We start from the raw sequence: 19278 nt of genomic DNA, 5'->3' as shown, positions 1-19278 counted from the left end.
TTTTCAGGGTTTTGGGGAACAATTTTCTTTTGTCTTTTCATTTATGGTCCACGCTACTCGGTCGAGAAAAAAGCTGTACACACACTTATTAACCTCATTTCAGGACAGGCAAAGTTGGCAATTTGTAAGACAATGAAAAACCGCCTGAAGGGTGAGGGGACTGAGGATGTGGTACTGATGCTGACTGGGATGTTGGCAGCTCGGCTCAGAGTGGAGTTCGAGTTTTACAGGCTGATAAATAAGACTGACATTTTTGTGAACTTGTGGGGGGTGCAGGATGTACTGTGTTCGGTCGTTGAGGACTCTTTGGTTTTAAATTTTTGAGAGTTGATGGTTGTGCTTGGCTGTAACATTTGATATCAACAGAAAGTAACTTGTAAGGATGACTGGTTTTTATATTGGATTGTATTTTTCATTTGTTTTGTTGGTTTTCTTTGTTGGTTTTGAGTCGGAAAATTTAGTGGTGGATTGGTTGTATAAGTTTTGCTGTTGATGTGATCTGCTTTATGGCATTTTAAATAAAGGCCGCATAAAAAAAAAATAAAAAATCTCTCTCTCTCTCTCTCTCTCTCTAGTCCTGGCTCTCTAGTCATGACTCGTGAAAGTGTGAAAGATATTCATTGCAGTCAAGGCAGAGATGACCCAAGAAGTGAACCAGATGAAAGTTCGGGATTCTTTCTCTCCTTGGAGTCTTGCTGGAGTCTTGCAGACTGACAAAATAGGCTGGAAAATCCTACACTTATTGCTTCCCTTCTCTCTCTCTCTCTCTCTCTCTCTCTCTCTCTCTCTCTCTCTCTCTCTCTCTCTCTCCACTGTCTCCCTCTCTCTATTTATATCACTGCTTGTGTGGTTACAGATTATATGTCCTTCTGCAAGTGGTGATGGTGAATTTTTCAAGGAGGCTGAGCAGTTTGGAAAATAGGTTACCTCTACTCAGTGAGCTTTTATTGTCTGGCAGCAGTAAGTAGATAGATATAAGTGAGTGTCATATTCAGTTTTCAGTAACCATAACAGCAAAAATAATTGACATGAAAATCTCAAAATAAACACACACTATTTACGCTGATATAAAGTAGGAGACTACTGAGCTACAAAATCTGATTCACTGAAGTTTTACAAACAATCCCCTTCAAAGACCTAAATTGTGTCCTTCTTCTGGGGTGGCTGTGGCTCAGAAGGTAGAGCAGTTGTCTACTTATCAGAAGGTTGTTTGTTTGATTCGTGGCTCCTGCAGTCTACATGTTGAGGTATCCTTGGGCAGGATACTGAAACTCAAAATGCTCTCAATGCTGTGCCATTGCTGTGAAAGTGTGCACGTGAATGGTTACTGCTTGTAATGAACAGGTGGCACTTAGCCATCAGTGTCCGACTGTGTGTTTGAATGGGTGAATGCTGACTCATGCTTTGAGTGATCATTAAAATGTGAACAGTGCTATATACGGTCCATTTACTGCCCAGCTCTAATTGTGTGTCTGTGCCTGTTTGTGTAGGTGCGTGTAGATGGTTTGACAGGTAACATTCAGTTTGACCAGTATGGGAAGAGAATCAACTACTCAGTGACAATCATGGAACTGAAGAACAATGGACCTGTAAAGGTAAATGAAGAATAAATTTGCCATCATGAATTCCATGATAGAATGTAGCTATGTGGAAGATATACGACCTGTATGTGTGTGTGTGTGTGTGTGTGTGTATGTGTGTGTGTGTGTGTGTGTGTGTGTGTGTGTTCTTAGATTGGCTATTGGAATGAGGTGGATAAGATGGTGGTGACAAAGTCAGACCTTTACCCCAACGACACCATGGGAATGGAAAACAAGACAGTCATCGTTACGACTATACTGGTAATGAACAAACAAATGCAATGACTTTGTCACCATGATGCCCACTGTGAATGTGCAGTAAAAAAAAAAAAAAACACCCACTGTAACAGCCACAGTGACGATGAGCTGTGGTGAGGATTTCAGTATAAACAGAGTTCAGACATATGTGGCAGGAAATAATCCACCATAACTGTCAAAAGAAACCATTCTGTTCCTATTTTACAGTAATCCTGATATTTAATGTTTGTTCCAAAATTGACTGTAAATTCAATGGATATAAGCATGGGATTAATAAATGCAAAGGCCATGTTTTCTGTATTTTAAAAACAAAATTGCAAAATTGAGAGTTCACATTGCAGTCATGTTGGGAATATAGAAAACACATCATACTGAGGAACAAAACAATAGGGATTAATCAATGTGTGTGTGTGTGTGTGTGTGTGTGTGTGTGTGTGGGTGTGGGTGTGTGTGCGTGCGTGTAGGAAGCCCCCTACGTGATGCTGAAGAAGAATGCTGAGCTCTTTCAAGACAATGACCGTTATGAAGGTATGTCGATAAGATAAGAATTAAGCCTGGCTAACATCCTCCTCTCACCCACCTCCTCGTTGGTGTCCAGAGGGCAGTCCTAGACAGAGCCCGCTCTCCTGACCAGTTTGTTATGTCTTTTCCTGTCTCACTCAGCGCTTCCACAGCCCCAGCAGACCACTGCATAGAAAACTGCAGATGCCACCACAAAAAAATAAAAATTTTTTGTAACAGTGTCCTACATACTCCAAAGGACGTCAGTCTTCTGAGCAGGTGCAGACGACATTGGCTCCTCCTGTACAGAGCATCTGTGTTATTTGTCCAGTCCAGTTTAATGTTGAGATGAACACCTAGGTATTTAAAATTCCCCATTATCTCAATGTCCAAGCGCTGGATTTTAACCAGTGTAGTCTGTGGTACCTTCCTTCGGAAATCAATCACCATCTCCTTCATCAAGTCGAAGAACATGATCTTCACCGTGCTTCCAGTATGCTCCAGATGAGAAAGAGATTGTTGGAGCAGGTAGATGACTCTATCCTCCATGCCGATGTCTGGACGATATGCAAACTGCGTGCAGAAGCTTGCATGCTGCTGTGGCATTGGCTGACGGGGGGATGTACACAGTTATTGCAATAAGATGCAAGAACTCCCTCAAGAGGTAATATGGCCAAATGCGAATGGAAAACAGCTCAGTGTCTCTGGTGCTCGGAAAATTGTCCAGTGTAACATTTGAGTCCGCCGTAATCTCCATACTTTCAGTGAAACACATGAGGCTACACTCCAGGTACTCCCTCTGCAATCTGGTTAGCGCTGCTAGCTCTTCCATAAGCCATTCCCTTAATAACAGACAGTATGGATGGTTTGTACCATCCTTTCTTGTCCCAGTACTTTGTCCCAGCACTGCATCCCCTTCTCCTTATTTCCTTGGGGATCTCTGGTCTTTCCACTGGGAGTATGCTCCTGTTGCTCAGCACTATCAGCTGTTCCAGAGTGTAAACAATGAGCCCAAACTTCAGTTGATCTCTTGAAGTTGATGAAATGTATCCATTATGTAGAAAAAAGCAAATCCCAAGTCTCACCAGTTGCACATCCATTAACAAAATGCAGTGAATGAAAAGAAGTATCTGCCTGTATTTCTCAACATTGCGGTCACCACTAATCTTGACTAAGTCTCCAACTCCATTTGCAGAAATGCAGCCCCAGACTTGCAATGAACGTCCACTATGCTTCACTGTTGCCTGCAGACACTCATTATTGTACCACTCTTCAGCCCTTCGGCAAACAAACTGCCTTCTGCTACAACAAAATATTTCAAATTTTGACTCAGTCCAGAGCACCCACTGCCATTTTTCTGCATCCCATTTCCTATGTTTTCGTGCATAGTTGAGTAATGTGGCCTTGTTTCCATGTCAGAGGTATGGCTTTTTGGCTGCAACTCAACTTCTCCAGACAGTAGATAGGTGTACCTGGATTCCACTGGTTTCTGCAAGTTCTGAGCTGATGGCACTGCCTGACATCTTCCGAATTCGAATGGAAATAAGCTTGATGTGTTTTTTATCTGCTGCACTAAGTTTCCTTGGCCAACCACTGCATCTACGATCCTCAACGTTGCCTGTTTCTTTGTGTTTCTACAAAAGAGCTTGAACAGCACATCTTGAAACCCCAGTCTGCTTTGAAATCTTTGTCTGGGACATACCTTGCTGATACAGTATAACTGTCTTGTGTATTACTGTGCTCAGTCTTGCCATGGTGTTTGACCTGTGACATAAAACTGTCTTCCATAACTTCACCTTGGTAGCAGAGTTTGGCTGTTCCTCACCCAGGTTTAAGCCTCCTACACAGCTGTTTCTGTTTCAGTTAATGAATGTGTTTCAACCTGCATGTGAAATTGATGATCATTAGCACCTGTTTTGTATAATTGGTTGATGATACACCTGACTATAATCCTACAAAATTCCTGACTTTTTGCACCTTTGTATCCATAAGAATCAGAGAATGTTGAGGGCGCTTGGAGCAAAATAGCTGAGAGAGGGCGTTTTGCTGCAAATTTGTGTTTACAAATATACAGCAAGAGTTGACCTGTGGCGTGTGTGGCGGAATCTGTCGCTTTTTATTTTGGCGCCCGTGTAAACAGGTTAGAGCTGCCACACTGCCCGCGTGAACAGCGCAGACTGCAAACTGCAGCATATGGCAAGCCGTTCCTGTCAGAAATACGCCACATTCAGTCACGTTTCAACTTCATTATGGCGTAAAAAACACCGTTTGTTTTTTTTTTTTCAGATTTCACGGCATTTTTTTACGCCGTAATGAGCAAAAAGAACACAGCTTTTTACGCCGTAATGAAGTCCTCCAAAAAATGCTGTTTTGTGCATATATATATATATAAGCCATTTTTAAATTTAAATTCTTCTTATTGGCCTGTTTGAATTGTTGAATATTACAGAACTTCTCCATCAATGTAAATTTAACTTAATACACTTACTTTGGCTTAATAGCCGTTTCAAGCTCCCGCGGACATGCTCTCATTCAAACAATAACACTGACACAGTAGATGCTGCGTGTTAAAGAAGGCGGGGCCAGCAGAGGGTGATGTTGCGCTGGCGCTACTGCCAGTTTGAATTGAATCACCCTGTATATATATATATGCACATTCGTGTTGCTCAGCGTGATCAGCTGTTCCTGTGTGTAAACAATGGACCTTAAGTTCAGTGGGTCTCCTGAAGTTGAGGAAAGTAATCTGCAAAGTAGAAAAAAAATAAATCCCTAGTCTCACCAGTTGTACATCCATACATACACATGATCGACTCAGACTAGTGGTAAAAAAAAACACGACAGAGCTGCTGTAACAAGCTCCCACTCCAGCGGTGCCATCTTGAAAATATATGTTCATCCATCCATCCATTTTCTATACCGCATATCCCTTTCGGGGTTGCTGGAGCCTATCCCAGCCATCACCGGCATCACCAGTCGATCACAGGGCACAAACACACAACCATTCACACTCACACCTAGGGGCAATTTAGAGTCACCAATTAACCTAATGAGCATGTTTTTGGTCTGTGGGAGGAAGCCGGAGTACCCGGAGAAAACCCAGAACATGCAAACTTCACACAGAAAGGCCCGACCCGAGAATCGAACCGGCAACCTTGTTACTGTGAGGCATGTGCACTACCTGCTGTGCCACCATGCAGTACAATATGTTCATTCTATGTCTTTTTCATGTGAAGCACTTGGTGCCTGTGATTTCTTTGTGTATGAAAGACACTACACAAATACATTTTTTTCTCATTATTATTATTATTATGAAATTCCAAACTACATACATCATGTGAATCAGACTTGACTGGTTGGTTACCACAAGGTGGTAATTCTAGTTTTTCTTTGTTTTTTGGTTTGTTTTTAACTGATGCCAGGTTACTGCGTTGACCTAGCTGCAGAGATTGCAAAGCACTGTGGTATACGCTACCAGCTAAGGATTGTGGGAGATGGCAAATATGGAGCAAGAGATGCAGAAACCAAGATCTGGAATGGTATGGTTGGAGAGCTGGTATATGGGGTAAGATTTAAAACACACACACACACACACACACACACACACACACACACACACACACACACACACACACACACACACACACACACACACACACAGAGAGTGAGAGTATAATGTTAAATGGAAATTCAGTTTTACTGCTGTAGTAGTAGCAGTATGGCATCCCATGTCCAAGAGAAATTCCACTCCTGATGCACCCTTACATCATTAATCAAATTTGGACCAGATTTGGATCTTAGTCTTTTGGTCTCTTGGGAGTCAAACCATTTTACAGTCTTCTTTAGTCATCTCTTGTTGGTCTGCAACCTGAGTGGCCAGATTCCTGACATGACATATATACTAAGTAGTGAAAAATCTAATTGGAAGATTGTTCCATGATTAGGAGTTTGGAGAAGCAGCTAGATATACAACTAGAGGACCAGGTTTGAATCCCAGTGAAGAAGCATTTGATTGCTTCAAAAGAATTTATGACACCCATGGCGACAGTCAGATAAGCCACAGCCGGCAGGACTTATCCTGCCATTATTTGAACAGTTGAATTTATGTTTCTGTACATGTTGAAGATTTCAACATGTTTTCAACTTCTTAATAGTGCATTTTATTTGAAATTACAACTTAAACAGTTAATCGCTGTTAAGCAATAAAAAGTAAATGTGAAAATGTGTCCTCAGGGAGTGTGACAAGGGAGTCCACACAAGGGATTTACTTAAAATAAATATAATTTATTACAATTACTACAAGAAAAGGTCAAAAACATGAGGATGGATAGTGAATGCCAGCAGTAGGAAGACAAGAGTGAGCATGTGCAGACAGTGTCCACCAGATTTAAAAAAAAAAAAAAAAAATGTGTGTATTTATCTTACTCCTCTCTCCAACAGCCATCTGAAGTCCATGAAGTGATCACAGTCAAGCACTCTCACTCTGTCTTTGTTTCTCCATCAGAAAGCAGATATAGCAGTTGCCCCCCTGACGATCACCCTTGTTCGTGAAGAGGTGATAGATTTCTCCAAACCTTTCATGTCTTTGGGAATCTCCATCATGATCAAAAAGCCACAGAAATCCAAACCAGGTGTATTCTCCTTTCTGGACCCGCTGGCCTATGAAATCTGGATGTGCATTGTCTTTGCCTATATAGGAGTTAGTGTTGTTCTCTTTCTGGTAAGTCAGTCTGTTTCTGTGTACAGTTGTGTTTTGTTTCCACTCGAATTCTCAGGTACTATATTGTCACCATTTTTGTCAGAGGTGCCCAATGTGGGTGTGTTATGGGCATGCATGAATATTCTGCTTGAAATGTTCAGACTGAGTGTAGTTAAATCCCAGAAATAAGATTCAGATCCCAGCAATGCACACAATGTTCTTGTGTCGACAGCTGTATTGATTACAAGGGGTTCTAGAACATGGGTTCTATCATATTGACATGAAATTGAGTGTGAAAGTGTTGCTTAACTACTAACACAGCCTGTGAGAGCCTGGGCTTGCATTACTTCCAATACCCCAAGGGCAGATTTTGATGCAGATCTGTACGCAACACGCAATAAAACTTTGATCTAATTAGGGCTACATATTTATATTTCTAAGAGGCAGTGCCTGCTCCCCACTTAAACCTCAGGTCTCTGAGCATTTATAATTATTATTCTATTATTAATTATAATAATAATAGAATCATTATTATTAATTTTTTATTCAGATCATCAGTGACTGCAGTCTTACTTTCCAATTGCATGTAAACCACTTTCAGAAAATGTAGAGGTCACTTGGACATAGCAGTCTATGTATATAAATGCTTGGGGAATCTATATCTACATGATCACGTTCTTACTGCCTCTCCCAACCAAACAGCTGTACTGTTGAGACAGACAGAAAAAAACAGAAAAAAAAAAGCTTGCACACACACACACACACACACACACACACACACACACACACACTTATTAGGCTGACAAGAAAACAAGAATGTCAGTCCATTTTTTAAATGAAACTGAACATTTGTATCTGTATCTTCTGTTGAACTGTTGAACAAAATTGACATTATTAAACATTCATAAAGTTGCTATTATTTTTCCTAACAAAAAGTTTAACTGAAATCCAACTCTAACTCCCAATGTTCATAAACATGTGAAGTGCAGTGCCGTGGAGGTGGCATCCTCTGTTGACCTGTTTGGGCGGTCAGCAAACTGCAGGTCCAGTGTGGGGGGAAGTAAGCATTTGAGGTGGGCCAAGACCAGTCTCTCAAAGCACTTGGTGATGATGAGGGTGAGTGCGACGGGGTGGAAGTCATTAAGGCCCACCGCAGCTGGCTGCTTTGGTACCATCATGATGGTGATGGTCTTGAGGCACATGGGGACTGCTGCCTTGGCCAGTGACAGGTTGAAGATGCCAGTGAAGATCCCAGCCAGCTGTTTTGCACAGGGCTTGAGCCCGCGGCCGAGTATGCCATCAGGGCCAGCAGCCTTATGGACGTTCCCCCTGCAGAATGCACATAATAAGTGGAGAGTGTGAGGGGTTGTTCATTTGGGTGGGGAGCAGTTTTGATGGCTGGTTGTTTCTTACCCTGGTCAAAGCGAGCGCAGAAGTAGTTGAGCTAATCATGGAAGGATGCATTGCTGGTTGGTGGGGCTGTCTTTTTTGGCTGATAGTTCATGATAGCCTGGATTCCCTGCCACATGTCTGTCTGTTGGAACTGGTGTTGGAGTATGGAGTCCACTTTCTATGACCATACTTCATCAGGCCTGTGAATATTCTCAATTATCCAGGTCATTGTAAGCACTGAGAAGCCACTGAGCAGACGCATGGCACAACACAGAAGGGCTAACTCTTCAGGTCCAGACTCAGCTGTTTACCTGCGCCTCAAGAAGGAAGCACACTCCTTTGAGGATAAAAATGTGCATATTCTGGACAGAGAAGACAGATGGTTTGAAAGAGGAGTGAGAGAAGCCATCCATGTCAAGGTTGAAAAACCGTCTCTGAACGGAGGGGGAGGTCTGAGACACCACCACCATCTCCCACATACAATGCTGTCCTTTCATCTCTTCCAAAGAGATTCAAAAACCTAGCCTCTGAAAATAAACAACAAAGCCATTCACACATGGCTCAAGGAGCCTCCCAATGACAAGAATAGGACACTAATGAGGCAGACACCCAAGGGTCACACCCTACCCCGCCATAATGGGGGATCGTTTGCCTCACAATAGAGTGATACCATCCTTGGTTTTGGGGGTTGGCATCACTCAGAGGATAAATACTTGAACCTAACACCATTTCATTAGACTAGAGCTGTCCTATCTAGTCTGGTGCGCATGTACTGATGAAGCCTGCTCGGATGAGAGGCGAAATGTCTTCCAAGACAAACTGAAAAAGTCCAGTTGCGATCAATTGAATTCCCTGAACCATACTTCATCAGTCCTCACTGACGGCTTCACACGTCTGATGAGTGGTGTGTACTTAGGGGAGGGGGGTGGCTTTGTAAGCCTCGGGAATGTTTGTATAAATATGGTCTAGGGTTTTGTCTCCTCTAGTGCGACAGGAGACATTCTGGTGAAATTTGAGAACAGTCCTCAGGTTGGAGTGGTTGAAGTCTCCAGCAACAATAAAGGCTCCATCAGGGTGGGTAGTTTGTTGTTTGGGGATAGCAGCATACAGTTCTTTCATTGCTAGTTTAACATCCGCATATATATATTTATACAAATTACACTGAACAAAAATATAAAGGCAAGACTTTTGTTTTTACTTTTAAGATCTAAAACATTTTCTATATACACAAAAGATCCATTTCTCTCAGATATTGTTCACAAATCTGTCTAAATCTGTGTTAGTGAGCACTTCTCCTTTGCCGAGATAATCCATCCCACCTCACAGGTGTGGCATATCAAGATGCTGATTAGACAGCATGATTATTGCACAGGTGTGCCTAAGGCTGGCCACAATAAAAGGTCACTCTAAAATGTTCAGTTTTATCACACAGTACAATGCCACAGATGTCGCAAGTTTTGAGGGAGCGAGCAATGTTCATTTCTCTACCATAAGCTGTCTCCAAAGGTGTTTTAGACAATTCAGCAGTACATCCAACCGGCCTCACAACTGCAGACCACACATAACCACACCAGCCCAGGATCTCCACATCCAGCATGTTCACCTTCAAGATTGTCTGAGACCAGCCACCCACCCAGCCACCACTGCTGCAACAATCAGTTTGCATAACCAATTTCTGCACAAACTGTAAGAAACCGTCTCAGGGAAGCTCATCTGCATGCTCATCGTCCTCATCAGGTTCTCGACCTGACTGCAGTTCGTTGTCGTAACTGACTTGAGAGGGCAAATGCTCACATTCGATGGTGTCTGGCAAGTTGGAGAGGTGTTATCTTCATGGATGGATTCACTGTTCAGGGCAGATGGCAGACAGCATGTGTGGCGTCATTTGGGTGAGCGGTTTGCTGATGTCAACGTTATGGATCGAGTGGCCCATGGTGGCAGTGGGGTTATGGTATGGGCAGGCATATTATATGGACAACAAGAGGTGCATTTTATTGATGGCATTTTGAATGCACAGAGATACCATGAAAAGATCCTGAGGCCCATTGTTGTGCCATTCATCCACGACCATCACCTCATGTTGCAGCATGATAATGCATGGCCCCATGTTGCAAGGATCTGTATACAATTCCTGGAAGCTGAGAACATCCCAATTCTTGCATGGCCAGCATACTCGCCCAACATGTCACCCACTGAGCATGTTTGGGATGCTCTGGATCGATGTATATGACAGCAAGTTCTGGTTCCTGCCAATATCCAGAACCCTCACACAGCCATTGAAGAGGAATGGACCAACATTCCACAGGCCACAATCAACAACCTGATCAGCTCTATGCAAAGGAGATGTGTTGTACTGCATGAGGCAAATGGTGGTCACACCAGATACTGACTGGTTTTCTGTAACCCCCCCAGACCCCCCAATAAGGCAAAACTGCACATTTCAGAGTGCCCTTTTATTATGGCCAGCCTAAGGCTCGACAAAGGAGAAGTGCTCGCTAACATAGATTTAGACAGATTTGTGAACAGTATTTGAGAGAAATGGATCTTTTGTGTGTATATGGAAAATGCTTTAGATCTTTGAAGTCAGCTCATGAAAAATGGGAGTAAAAAAGTCTTGCGTTTATATATTTGTTCAGTGTATATATAAACTGCAGTTACAGTTGATGTAAACTCTCTAGGCAGATAAAAAGGCCTGCACCTTATGCACCTTGACTTGCCCTTCTTGGAATTGTTGCTGAGTGGGACTGCGAATTGTTTGGCGTGCCAAACAATTCCTGAAACTGTCGCTCGCCCAGTGCAAAGCATCAAACCAGCCCAGCATAAGACTCTAACAAACTGCCCCATTCAGGCAGCGCTGCTATTGGGTTCTAACCTTACCTGTTACAGTATAATCTGGCCAGTCATGGACCCATTGCCCTTTCTATCTCCATGGGATCTCTTAGAAAGAATTGAAGAGATCCTCCAGCAGCATGAAGCCATGATGACGACCAAGGTGGTGACAGCCAGACAAGCTGCAGATGCTCAGCAGCAGGGGCTAGCAGCACTTGCTGCTCAGATTCAGTGGATGGCTGGCGGATGCTCCCAGCCAGAGTTTCAGTCACCATCCGTCATTCTGCTTCTCCCTGTCAGCGAACCCAGAGTTGGCACCCCGGAACACAACGCTGGGAACCCAGAGACATGTAACGCTTTCTTGACAAACTGCTCCATCCTGTTTGCCCTGCAGCCACACATATTCACCTCCAAGCAAGCCAAGGTAGCCTTCATGATTAATCATCTGACTTGGAGGGCATGCCTCTCTCTCACTCTCTGGCAGCAGGCATCATTCAACCATCGTCTGGCTGGGGCAGGATTCTTTTTTGTAGATAAAAAAGGATGGGACACTGAGGCCGTGCATAGACTATCGGGACCTGAATGACATCACTATCAAGAAACACTATCCACTCCTGCTCATCTCCTCTGCCTTCAAGCTGCACCAAGGGGCCATGATCTTTACTAAATGAGATCTCCACAATGCCTATCACCTGGTCCTCATTCAGTCTAACAGCGAAACTTGAATCAACATGAATCAGAAGAGTGAGATGGCTCTTCACTGTTTGGTCTCACAGAATCCTTCCTCCTGGTGCCACGAACCGGGCCGCACGGCCATGACAAAAGAGGGAGATGCACACAAAAAGCCAATTAAACAAAGTATTCATTTAAAGAAAGATAACATAAAAAGCAACCTAATCTAATCATGTCGTGTGTGGTCTGTAAAATCAGTGGTGTAAGTAAGTGCATGCATGTGGGAGTATATGTGTGTGTTTTAAGGTGGAATAAAGAAACAAAAAGGTCAAACAAAAGCCAGGAGTTGTCGCAGGCAAGGGAGAGAGACAGCAACTGAGCTCCAGGAGAGTCTTGTAGGCCCACAACCCCCAAGAGCCCAGGTGGTGCCAATGCCACTGACGACCCTGCTGATGTCAGGAGAGAGAGAGAGAGCAAGCAAACAGGGAGGGTCGTCACCCCCCCCCCCCCCATCCATAAGACGGGGGCCACAGGACCACTGTCAAAACATCAGAATTACACAACAAAAACATCTAAACAATACATGGAATAGTATGACATACTTACAACCCACCAGTCCCAACATCTCGCCCCCCATCTCAATCTAGAGAGGCAAACACAAACAATAACAGAGGGAGAACAGGAGATGAACATGCACTACCTACTCCATCACTGGAGCCCGAGACAGAGCATCTGCCACCACATTATCACGGCCTTTAGTGTGTCTGATGTCCAGATTGTGAGACTGCAGGAACAGCGACCACCTAATCAGGTAATTAGGGCACCTCAAAGTGTGTAAAAAAGTTAGTGGATTGTGGTCTGTATAGACCACAACCAGTGCCACACCTGACTCCACATAAACTGCAAAGTACTGCAGGGCCAAGGCAAGAGCCTCCTTTTCAATCACTGAGTAATGCACCTGGTGCCGGTTAAACTTCTTGGAGAAGAAACTAACTGGTCTGTCAACTCCCTGCTCATCTGCCTGCATCAACACTGCCCCTGCTCCTACCTGGCTCGCATCCACCTGCAAAACAAAAGGACAGTCAAAACGGGGTGCAGCCAACACTGGAGCTGAACACAAGAGAGTTTTGATGTCACTGAAAGCCTCCTGGCACTCTGCTGTCCAAACAAACTGAGCCCTGGCCTTCAGCAAGTCTGTAAGCGGTGCCACCACTGATGAAAAATTCCTACAGAAACATCGATAATACCCCACCATCCCTAGAAATCTCATGAGTTCCTTCTTAGTAACGGGCTGTGGGAACTGCTCAATTGCCAAGACCTTGGCCCGCACAGGAGCAACCTGCCCCTGGCTGACCACCCGACCCAAGTAAGTCACAGTGCCCCGAGCCAACTCACACTTAGCAAGATTCACTGTGAGCTTTGCCTCGGCCAGCCTGTCAAACAACGCCTTAACCCACTGCATGTGAGAAAACCAAGAATCACTATAGACCACTAAATCATCCAAATAAACCGCACACCCAGCCAGCCCAGCCACCACATGGTTCATCAGACGTTGAAATGTGGCCGGCGCGTTCCTTAAACCAAAAGGCATCACCTGGTAAGAATACAGCCCTGACGGAGTGATGAAAGCTGCCACTTCCTGTGCTCGCTTGGACAAGGGCACCTGCCAGTGGCCCTTCAAAGATCAAATTTGCTCACAGTGCCCACCTGGTCCACACAGTCCTCCATTCGGGGCAATGGAAATGAGTCTGGCTTCGTCACATTGTTAACCTTCCTAAAGTCAGAGCAAAACCTTGGTGTTCCATCACTCTTTGGCACCAAGAGGCAAGGAGAAGCCCAGCTTGAAGAGGAAGGCACAGTAATACCATTGTCAATCATATACCCTACCTCAGTATCTAAGCATTTACGCTTCTCAGGAGAAACCCTATAAAAATGCTGCCGAATAGGCTGTGTCTCACCCACATCAATATCGTGTTCAGCCCAATCAGTACGGGGCGGCACATCCCCAAACAAACCAGGATACTTCAAAATCAGCTCCTCATATTCCCGAGCCTGTGCTTCTGGCAAATGGCCAAACAACCCCTTTAAGTCCCTGAGGGTCTCTGAATTTTTCAATCGGCCAGACAACACCCCCTCATCAGGCTCAAGAACATCACCCATACACTCACCTGGAACCACCCCCACTGTACCCACTACCAAAACAGGACTCACTGCCACTGCCTCCTGCTGGTCAGTACCGGATACACTGGGAGAGTGAGCATAATAGGGCTTAAGCAGATTCACATGAAAAAGTTTAACTGACTTTTCAACGGAGTTGAAATCAAATAGTTTAGGTCAGAAACACGCTTAACCACTGTGTAAGGGCCCTTAAACCTTGCTTGGAAGGGGGAGCTCACCAATGGACACAGAGCCAAAACTTGGTCCCCCACACTAAACTCACGAAGCTCAGCTCTACGATCATACACTTTCTTCATTTTAGCCTGTGATGTAGTCAGCCTTTGTTTTGCCAGCTCCCCAGCAGTGTATAATCTATGCCTAAACCCGTTGACATAGTCAATCAAGTTGGTGGGTGGATCTACCTCCTTCCAGCCATCTTTAAATACAGCCAGCGGCCCCCGTACAGCATGGCCAAACACCAAATCATTTGGGCTGAACCCAGTGCTTTCTTGCACTACCTCCCGTGCAGCCAAAAGCAACCAGGGGAGCCCCTCCTCCCAGTCCCCATTCAGTTCAGTACAGTAAGCACGCAAAAGTGATTTGAGCGTTTGATGAAAGCGCTCCAGGGCGCCTTTACTCCGAGTGTGGTAAGCTGAAGTAAAGTCGTAAGTTTGATTCCCAGAAGTTTTAACACTTGGCCCAACAGGTGAGAGGAAAAATTCGATCCCTGGTCACTTTGGATGACTCTGGGGATGCCAAAAACAGAAATGAACTGTGTCAGAGCCTTAACCACTGCCCTTGCTGTAATTGTACACAATGGGTAAGCCGCTGGGTACCTGGTGTTCTGACATATTACAGACAGCAAATACTGGCAACCAGACCGGGCCTTGGGCAGCGGCCCCACACAATCAATGAGCAAATACTCAAAAGGCTGACTGATAGCTGGAATAGGCTGCAGTGGAGCTGGCTTAACAACCTGGTTCGGCTTACCAGTCAGCTGACACGTACTACAATTTGTAATGTGCAGGGAAATATCCTTTTTAAGTCGTGGCCAAAAAAAATGACGCAAAATCCTATCATATGTTTTACGGACACCCAAATGCCCCGACCCATCATGGGCCAGCTTTAACACATGACCACCAAGTTTTGATGGAACTACCACTTGAAAGATGGGATCCCCAACAAAATCCTCCCTGTGGGGCACCTACTTCCTCATCAAGACATCATCCTGAAGACAATAACCACTGGCAACATTTTTCACCTCAGGGGTCATCAGCACAGACCCAAATAGCTCCTCCAAAGACCGGTCAGCTCTCTGCTCCTTCTAGCTCACTGTGAGAGACAGACAAAGGAAAATCAGGCAAACATGGCAAAACAGTCTCACCCTCCCCATCTACCCCCTTGGACTCAGCCTGACACATTGCCCGTGTAGCCACACATGCTGGAAAAACCTCAGGGAAGAGCACTGCACTTTCATCAGGCTGTTCTGCCCCCCCAGGAGAGAGAGAAACCACTGGAGGCGGTGACCCCTTCGCCCAAACACGGCTGCCTGCAAGGTCGTTGCCCAAAATGATATCAACCCCCCCCTACTGGTAGCCCTGGTCTGACACCCATAGGGACCTCACGCTGCACCAACTCACAGTCCAAATTCAACTTATGCACTGGAACAGGAACTACATCCAAACCCATCCCTCGCATAAAGATTCTGTCCCCAGTATCAGTCTTCTCAGAGAAAGCCAAAACAGACTCCAGGCACTTTAACATCACTACCAACATCACTACCTGTGTTACAAACCCATCTGAAATAAAAGGCAGATAGGATTCATCCAACACCCCAGTCAGGCCAGGTTTCCCCCTTTCAGTTTGGCATGGCCTGGCAACCACAGGATCCACAATACTCACAGAGAGGGCTGCTGGTTTAGCACGCCCCCCCTCCAGCATGCTGCTTTTTAGACCTCAATACTGGGCAGTCTGACTTCCAATGGCCTGCCTCACAGCAATAATTGCACACATTCTCCCGCTTCTGAGGCACTGCCCGGAAGCCCCTACCTGTGGGAATGCCAAAACTCACCGGCGACCTAACATCACCCTCCTTTTTCCTAACACGTTCCCGTCCAGGCTCACCAGACCAACCCTTATGCATGAGCACATACTCATCGGCTAGACCCGCAGCCTCAGTAACAGTTGTAACCTTGCGCTCATTAAGATACGTGGCAACCCGACTGGGTAAAGAGTCTTTAAACTACTCCAGAATGACCAAATTGCACAAACTTTCAAAATCATCAACACCTGAGGCAACACACCAACGATTGAAGTGATTAGTCAGCTCTCTTACAAACTCCATATGTGACTGATTAGCCCTCTTCTCCCATGTCCTAAAACGCTGGCGGTACGCCTCTGGGACCAACTCATATGCTTTCAGTACAGCAGCCTTGACTGAAGCATAAGTAAGGTTTTCACAGCCCAGACATGCATATGCCTCCTGTGCTTTCCCTGTCAAAACACACTGCAGCAGCAATGTTTGGTCAGAGTCTGACCAGCCCCTTGCTTCTTCAAGCCGCTCAAATAAAGAAAAAAAAACATCCGGATCCCTCTCACTCTACTCACAACATCATAGGACCTTGATGGTGAAGAGGAACCATCCCCCTCCTGCCAAACCTCTCCAGGCAGCTTACCATCCCTAACCAATCCCAACCTGGTAGCCTCCAAGTCTGTCTTGGCCTGCTCTGTCTCACGCCGCAAGCGTTCAATTGCAACCTGCTTCTCCAACTCCATCTTTTGCCTCTCCCAGTCCAACTGCTGCTTGTCCTTCTCATGAGCCAGCTGCAATAACAGCAATTCTTTCTGCTGCTCAAAAGTTAAATTGCATGATGGAACACCAAAAAATTGTGATGCCTGCGCCTGAACAGAGTCTCCTTGCTTAACAACCAACACTCTTTTACTAATCAACTGCATCTTTACTAGAGCCTTTAAATTAGCTTTACATTTAACACTAAGATCACTTAAATCAGTATCATATCTCTCCGCAACCTTCAAAAGCTGATCTTTAGTGCAGCCTTCCAAAAACTCCACACAAGGCGAAGCCACAAAATCCTCTATGCCTGCCATAGTAGGCTACAGATACATCAGGCAAGAAAGAAACACAAAAGCGGCAGAAGAGAAATAACAGAACTCTCAAACAGTGATGCCAAGGTCATCCGAGGCAGCAAAAGAGACACTACACATATCCCCCAAACTAATGTGAAGTCTCCCTCTAACTAATCTGTGTATCCAAAACTAATCTAACTCACTGTGCCTAGTCTTCGTGCAGATTAGCGGTGGGTGGCCAAGCCCCCAGCAAGCTGGATACTCACCTGACAGCTGTGAATGTGTACCCGAGACTACTGCTCCACACGCACACCACACAAAAATAACAAACTAAAACAAACAAAAAAAAACAACGAGCCCAAAAGGGCCACGTCGCAAAACCTAACCAGGGAAACTCCACAAAAGCATAAATTCACACCAAAAGACACCGCAATCACTGCTGACGGTTCACACTTGCCCACTTTTGCCAACACACGAAACTGCAGGCCAAAAAAAACTCTCCTAACTAAAACAATCAAACCAAACCAAATAACAAAAACATTTATCTCAAAAATGCATCTCCCAAACACAAAAAGCAAACCCCAAATGAAACCCTACGTCAAAAGGCCACCACAAAACGGCCTCAAACCAAACAAATTAAAACAGGACGAGCCCCCACTTGTCACGAACCGGGCTGCACGGCCATGACAAAAGAGGGAGATGCACACAAAAAGCCAATTGAACAAAGTATTTATTTAAAGAAAGATAACATAAAAAGCAACCTAATCTAATCATGTCGTGTGTGGTCTGTAAGATCAGTGGTGTAAGTGAGTGCATGCATGTAGGAGTATATGTGTGTGTTGTAAGGTGGAATAAAGAAACAAAAAGGTCAAACAAAAGCCAGGAGCTGTCGCAGGCAAGGGAGAGAGACAGCAACTGAGCTCCAGGAGAGTCTTGAGGGCCCACAACCCCCAGGAGCCCAGGTGGGGCCAATGCCACTGACAACCCTGCTGATGTCAGGAAAGAGAGAGAGAGAGAGAGAGAGAGAGAGAGAGAGAGAGAGAGAGAGAGAGCAAGCGAACAGGGAGGGTCGTCACACTGGTCACAGCAAATCCTATGAGTACAGTACGTCCAAAACACGCTGACCAGTTCCACCACGGGCATGTCGCCCTTCCAGTGTGCCTATGGGTTCTAGTCGCCACTCTTCCCAGCACTGAAGAGGGAGGTCTCCTGGCCCTCCATCCAGACATTCATCCGCCGCTGTCGTCACACCTGGCCCCGAGCCAGAGCCTCCCTCCTCCGTGCTGTGGGTGATACACTACCTCCGGCAATCGTCAGGGCCAGAGGATGTGGTTGTCCACTTTGGATCTTCCTTTCAGGGTGGAGTCCAGGAAAATGGGGCCCAGTTTTTTTTGGACCAGTCCACATTCAGAAGATCACCAGCCCCACAGGGGTAAGACTGAAACTCCCCCACTCCATGAGAGTCCACCCCACATTCCATGTGTCCTGGGTCAAACAGTAAGGGATAGCCCACTCATGATAGCAGAACCTCCACCTCCACCACCTTGGGTCATTGACGGAGGTCCCGCCTATGCTCCTGCCGTCGGGGTTGAGGTCTATAGTACTTGGTCGACTGGGAGGGATATGGACCAGAGGAGAGGTCATGGGTCCCCGCTCGTCACATTCTCATTCAAAGGCTCATCACCAGCTTCCACCAGCAGCATATGGATCAGCCAACCGGAACCCCTGCACCCTAGAGAGGCAGGCATCCGAGGACCATCACGACACCACCGCTGGACTCTTTGGACGAAGAAGAACTGCCCTTGGACTCTGACGAGGAGGACATGAAACTGTCGAAGGAGTACTGTCGAATACACAAGTTTCTGCATCAAAATCTTAAGTCCAAAAGTTGTCATCTGCTGTAGGAAGTGTTCATAAAGCTGTACTGAGCAAACAGACTTGAAATTAGGAAGATAATAACTATATCGTGATGACACCCAAAGATGGGGGAGGCATATGTATTGATCATTTATATGATCATTACAGCCAGCAAGTATTACAGAGACCATGCACAGTGACATAAAGGGGTCAAAAAATAAATAAAAAAGTGTGGAAAAAACAATTATG

The 19278-nt window shown here is 45.2% G+C and overlaps 1 protein-coding gene across 4 annotated transcripts in view; it reads left to right on the top strand.

Moving 5' to 3' along the window:
• The window catches only part of LOC139347667 (glutamate receptor 2-like), a 236651-nt gene that overhangs the window by 140189 nt on the left and 77184 nt on the right, over positions 1 to 19278 (top strand). For all 4 annotated transcript variants that reach the window (XM_070987431.1, XM_070987415.1, XM_070987407.1 and 1 more), the window contains exons 9-13: positions 1491 to 1595; positions 1734 to 1841; positions 2303 to 2366; positions 5759 to 5901; positions 6841 to 7056. In XM_070987431.1, coding sequence (XP_070843532.1) covers positions 1491 to 1595; positions 1734 to 1841; positions 2303 to 2366; positions 5759 to 5901; positions 6841 to 7056 — 636 coding nt within the window. The remainder of the gene's footprint in view (positions 1 to 1490; positions 1596 to 1733; positions 1842 to 2302; positions 2367 to 5758; positions 5902 to 6840; positions 7057 to 19278) is intronic.

This window comes from Chaetodon trifascialis, chromosome 2 (genome assembly GCF_039877785.1).
Source record: "Chaetodon trifascialis isolate fChaTrf1 chromosome 2, fChaTrf1.hap1, whole genome shotgun sequence".
Lineage (NCBI taxonomy): Eukaryota > Metazoa > Chordata > Actinopteri > Chaetodontiformes > Chaetodontidae > Chaetodon > Chaetodon trifascialis.
This window is presented reverse-complemented; position numbering and strand designations above follow the sequence as displayed.